Source organism: Hydra viridissima, unplaced genomic scaffold (genome assembly GCF_058129835.1).
Source record: "Hydra viridissima isolate aposymbiotic clone 2 unplaced genomic scaffold, HvirCarnegie_v1 scaffold_6, whole genome shotgun sequence".
Classification (NCBI taxonomy): Eukaryota; Metazoa; Cnidaria; class Hydrozoa; order Anthoathecata; family Hydridae; genus Hydra; species Hydra viridissima.
In genome coordinates, this window is record NW_028324305.1 from 1788732 (window position 1) to 1795063 (window position 6332).

The following is a 6332-nucleotide window of genomic DNA, read 5'->3' on the forward strand; positions in this document are numbered from 1 at the left end:
AAGGGGTTTTTTGGGTAAATAAATTTTTTATACGTGTCAAAATATAGGTTTTTAGGCCCAAAACTAAGGATTTTAAATTCACTGGTATTCAGTCTGTATTTTTTGGCAATAGTTTATTCAAGATTTTGTGATCTTCAGGTTTTTTGTTGGGAGCTTCGTGTTGTGACCTTCACGATAACACTTTAATAACAATTATTTCTGCGACCAATTTTTAGATTATTTTTTAACCCAGATCAATCTCAAAATAATTTTGACTAGATACACCGTCAAACCAAATTTTAGAATGTAAAACTTCCTCACCTTCTACCAGTTGCTTAAGAAAGATTCTTTTGAATTTATGAACTAAGTTTATCAATCAGCGTAAAATTTTATTTTTTATAAAATCATTTCTACAGCTATTCACGAAAGTTTAAACGATAACAGAATTTTAAGATCTAATCTTCGGCTTTTCTTGAATAAAAATCTAACGGAAATAGATATCAAAATAATTTTTTTTTCCAATTCGGCAAATAGGTTATTTGTTGATAAAATAAAAAAAAGTAGGTTTCGACTCATCACTGTTTACTCAGAAATTTCATTAAAAGGTAGGTGATACAAATTAAGAGGTGTCACAAAAGTTTAAACGATTTTATTTAGAATCAATTATTTTCTAATTAATTGATTAATCCGGTGCGAAAATTTTTTTTATTTTCAAATTAAGTTAAAATAAGTGGTTTACAATCAAAAAATTCATCACAACATCATTAGGCAGCTTTTAATTCATTAAAAATCAACTTGAAATATTGTAAATTTCAAATTAATTTCAATTGCGTGCAAATGGGTCGAATAACAGTTTCTAGTGGGATCAAGTGGCAAGTTATTGGTATGGCGAGGACAAAAAATCACACAAACGTTTAAATAGGCAAAATACTTCATGTTTCTGAATCTTGCGTTCGAAAAAGCAATAAAACCTGGGAACTTACCAAGGACGTCTCCGATATGCCGTGTACTGGGAGACCATCCAAACTCAGCAACCGTGAAAAAAGTGGTATATTCAGAATGAGCAGAGAAAACCCCAGACTCATCTACAAAAAGCTTGCACAAATCTTCAACGACTCAAAAAGTTAGCAGAGAGCTCGTGAGACGAACATAGTTGGACAAAGGTATTGGAACGTACATAGCTGCTAGAAAACCTATTCTTTCAATCACGGATAAACGTTAGCGACGAGTGTGGTCCGAAGAAAGGCTGAACTGGTCTGTAGAACAGTGGGCAAAAGTTATTTGGAGTGATGTAGCTAATTTTCAAGTAGTAAACCGCAACGGAAGAATCTATGTCAAAAGATTTGCAACTGAGAAATATTCAGACAGGTTTTTGTAACATCGTCGACAAGGCGGTGGAGGTTTGGTTGGCATCTGGTGATGTTTTTCTCACAAAGGTATAGGCTTCTGTGAGCTGTACGAAGGCTGAATTAATCAATACACTTACAAGAACACATTGGAAACGTATTTAGTTCCATCAATCAGACGCTTGTATGGCAGAAGCAAGCAATTTATCTTTCAACAAGACGGGGCTTCAGCTGACACAGCTCACTAAATCAAAAAATATTTTTTGAAAAAAAGTTCAATGTGATGCCCTGGTGCCCTAGATCACCAAATCTCAACCCAATTAAAAATATTTGGTCTTGGATCGACAATCAACTGACATACCATGAAATTCAATCAACTCAGCATTTAAAGCAACTTTTGAATGAGTACTGGCTGAAGGTACCTCGCGTGATGTGCATGAAATTAGTTGAATCAATGCATAAACGAGTTTATCTTTGCTATAAAAACAAAGGAGGACACTTCAAATATTAATTTCGCTTTTTTTTTCATTTTTTGTTCGATTGTTGCAATTCGTTTAAACTTTTGTGCTTCTTATTTTTCCTATATGATTTTTTGTAATTGTTTTTTTCTAACTAAATATTAAAGTTTTTATAATATGTTCATATTTATTTTAAAGCTAATTACTTTTTCTTTATTAAATAAAAAAAATTGATTCGATATTATTTTACAGTTTTTTTTTATTAAACAATAACCAAACATACTTGATAAAAATTCTGCAATCGTTTAAACTTTCGTGAATAGCTGTATAAAATGAAGAAAAATTTCCTTAATTTTTTAGAAATGATTGAACTCTGAATAAATGAGTTATTTATAATCAGTTGCAACTGATAATCAGACAAATTAATATGTACCTTAAAGTCTTAACTGACTTTATTCGTATAATTCCGTCGTATTATTGGTGGACCTGACTGTTATGAGTTGTTCACTCTTATTTGACTCGTTCACTCTTCTTTGACTCTTAAAGAAAATTTTACTTAGAAAACCTGAATGGTTTTGAAATATTTCTGCAAATATTTTTACTAGTCTTACTTTTTTTAAGCTTTTCAAATAATGTAATAAATAAATCAGGGGTTCTCAACCTTTTTTAGTCCAGCACCCCCTTAAAGGTTTAACAGAAAACAGTGACCCCCTACAAATATTGAATATATTTTCCCAAAAAACATTAAAAGTACTGATTTTCAATTTCAAAAAATAGTAATTTATTTTATTTATACATTAGGTTAGTGTGATAATTGTTGTTGCTTTTTAGCACACAGTTTTTCTATTCTTGGTTTTGTCTTTGATTGTGCTAGCCTCATATCACAATCAATGTTCAATACACTTCTTTGTTTTATCTTTAACTTAAGCATTGTGGAAAATCCACATTCACACCTGTAAGTTGATGCAAATGGCAATAGCACTGGCATTACTATTTCAGATAACATTCGGTAATTGGCACTATTTTTTGACCAGAATGCAACTTGGTTCTCCTTTTCGATCATCAATCTTGCAGATGCATCTTCCTGCAATTGCATTAACTGTGTCTGTGCAGCATATTTTTTATCTGGAATGCATGTCACGGGAGCATTCAATGGATCTTTGACCAATATTGCTATTTCATTTGGCAGCTCTGGAAAATAGTTATTGAATTCAGATGCCAACTGCTTCAAATGTTCAGTAATCATTTCTTTAATTTCTGAAGATAGCATCACATCACTATTGTCCAATATATCTGAACATTTTGAAAACATTGCAACATTTTCTAACTTTACCTTTCTGTGCCAATTTGCCAATTTTCTAATGAAAGCTTTGTGTCTCTAAAATCAATGATATTAGTTTCTCTGCCCTGCAGTTGCAAATTAAGATGATTCAGTTCAGAAAATATGTCAGTTAAATATCCAAGTTTCAGGTCAAAAAAATAATCATTCATAATATTCAACACCAGACCAATCAGTAAAGAAACAAAGTCATGTGATGTGTACGCTTCTTATTACTGATTGATCTGGTTTTCACAATAATCTTAAGTTCAACACTTTATTTTTTGTAATAAAATAATTATTATAAACTATACTGCATATTTAAAAAATTATATCAAATGCAAGAAGTGAATGACCCCCATATAGATAAAATGGAATACTTTCATGACCCCCCCTAGAAAAGCTATATGGCCTCCTTGGGGGTCACGACCCCCAGGTTGAGAACCCCTGAAATATATAATATTTATTACAATTAACAATGTTAATTTTTCCATTTAAACCCTTTCTCCTTTTTTCATAGTTTTTTTTGTGTATTTTTTCTTACAGTTTGAAAAAATTGTTTTGATCTTCTTTTGATCTAAACTTTTCATCTGTAGCGTGCTAAATGTTTAACTGGTCATTCCGGTTTGATGATGCATTTATTTTGATGTAAATACAGAATCAAATAAAAAGAAATGTTTTGCAACGAAGTTGGCAAAACTTTTATAACACTTTGCTGGTTTACAACAAGCGTATTAAAAAGTTTCGGGGTGATTGCGTAAATCAGAATCAGATGTTTTCTATACATGCTGGCATAACACAAGATGACCGAAAACTAAGCCTTTCCTTACATTTTAGTGGACGAAATGTTAGAGAAACTTTGAACCCTCTTCCCTTAATGACGTAAAACCAGCCGTAAAGGTGCTGGTAAAGTTTTCTCGCGTAAAAAAAAAACATACAAAAAATGTTTTCTGCGCACAAACTTACTTGACGTCATTCTCAAACTAGGATTAACACGCAAATCTGGATGAAGAAATACCTTACAAGTTTATTTTTTCAGATAACAGTAACACGAAGTTCTGGTAAAAAACTTTCTTCTAAAATAAAAAAAAATTCTCGGTGAAAAAATTTATTCAGTAAAAACTACGTTTTAAAACTAATATCTTAAGCACTTTACAGAATGCCAAGTAGCGAGTGAAGTTTACAATTTTTATTGGAAAATTATTTCGAAATAGTTTGTTGTGGAAACTCAAGAGCCATTTGTAAAGTCCTCTTTACAAAAGCAATAAAAATTTTTTAGCGCTTTAAATCATTAAACTTTATTCGAAAAGTCCTTTCAACGCGGCTTACTTTATACACGGTTGGATTTGTTGCATTATAACGCAGAAAATTAGTTGGTCAGTTCTTTAGCATTTAAGTTCCTTATATCACATTCAAGAGATTTTTTATTTTTTATTTTATAGATGTGTACGATGATTATTATCGATTTATTTGATTTGTAATACATCAAGTACAGTTGGGTGAAATTTTATTCGAGGCAAACTTTCACCCCTCTCCCCAATTCGGTTTTTTAGCTTCTCCCAATCGAAAAATATTTTGTAAACATGTTTCCAAATAAAATTCATTAGAGTAAGTCGAGTTTTTTTTTCGCAAAATTATTAAATATTTTAGCATTTCTATTCATCTTGCTGTTAAAAAACATTAGAGTCTTTTGAAGAAAAAAAGAAGAGAATTTGAAAGCTTGAATACTGAAGTTCTAATTGCAAATAAACAACTGTTTGATTGCTCAACGGTTCAACCAGCGGAAGACTTTTTTATTTTTATTTGGATTTGACAAATTAATATTCCTTTTTTTATATACTTTTTTAAAAATGGATAAAAAAAAATCCACCTTTTACAAACAGGATGAGGAGTTTTATTTGTTGACGTCATTCTTTATTGGTGGTGATTAGCAGTGTTTTATACATTTGTTTATATTTACATTTTGCATGGCGGTGCTGTAAATGTAAAAATAGGAAATTGATATGATGAAGGTTCTTTGATTATTAAACGAGTTTGATGGTACAGTAGTGACATTCAAATTTATGCTTTTATTGTTATTACTGCTGGTGTATCGATAGGAAGTTGTGAAAAAATCATAGTTTAGCGTTATCAGTATTTTTGATCTGAATACTAAAAGGTGGTGAAGGTCATGTTGTTGCAAAAAATGTTCAAGCATAAGAATCAGTGTTGCAGAACAGCACTGGACCATTAGGGGCTTTTGATTTGACTACAAAATTGGTCCACTTTTCATGGGTCATTTTGATGAAGAAAGTCAAAGCATGGCTACTTTAAACTTAATATTATTATTATTGTTGTTGTTGTTGTTATTATTATTACTATTATTATTATTATTACTATTATAATTACTATTATTATATTATTATTGTTGTTACTTTTATTATTATTACTATTATTCTTATTATTACTATTACTATTATTCTTATTATTATTATTATCATTATTATTATTGTTATTATTATTATTACTGTTATTATTAGTATTATTATTATTATTATTATTATTGTTTTAATTGACTTGAAGGATTATTTTAAAATTTTCTTTTTTTTTGAAGGATTGGATTTTAGTTGTATTTTGCAAGTTTGCACAAGATCAATTGATTTCTTAAGACTTCATTCAAAGAAAAAAAGTCATTAAAATAAATTTTTTTTTATAATTTTTGTAAATAAAATCTGTAAATAGCACCTTAAATTAGGCGATTATTTGTGTTAAAACAAAAGTTAGTTTTTCAAAATTAATTAACATTATATACTATTTTCTAATATCGACGCTGCAAAGTACGAACTTGAATATCTCTTAATCGAAGGATATCACCGTCTTAAACTCGGGCTTCCGATGTGATTGGTTGGAGGACGTTTCCAATGTGATTATTTGGAGCGACGCTTTTCAATGTGATCCTCTGGACACTTAAAAAGTCATTGCAATTTTTGTGCTGGGCCGTTGAACGTTGGTCGTTGTGTAGTCATGTTTTTTAGAGAAATTTTTACAAATAAGATTATTACGAGTTTCAATTTTTCAAAACAAATTCAAAACTGTTTAATGAGATTTATAAATTAGAGCGAGTTGAAAATAGTAGAAAGGTTGATACATAATATCAACTTAATGTTTATATTTATTAAATATGTAAAAAGTTACTTAAAAAAAAAAATCAAATGTGCATTCTGTTGCTAAGGTGTGAAATAAATACAGATA

The 6332-nt window shown here is 29.9% G+C and overlaps 1 protein-coding gene across 1 annotated transcript; it reads right to left on the reverse strand.

The window, feature by feature from the left end:
- Positions 1-2585: 2585 nt before the first annotated feature.
- Positions 2586-3095, reverse strand: LOC149886570 (protein ZBED8-like). The gene has a single exon (XM_090090545.1). The coding sequence runs from the start codon at positions 3093-3095 to the stop codon at positions 2586-2588; it is 510 nt and encodes a 169-aa protein (XP_089946671.1).
- Between the last annotated feature and the right edge of the window lie 3237 nt (positions 3096-6332).

What these genes read in the sequence shown, in the direction of transcription:
- LOC149886570 (XM_090090545.1), bottom strand. Translation starts at nt 3,095, where the DNA reads ATGTTTTCAAAATGTTCAGATATATTGGACAATAGTGATGTGATGCTA.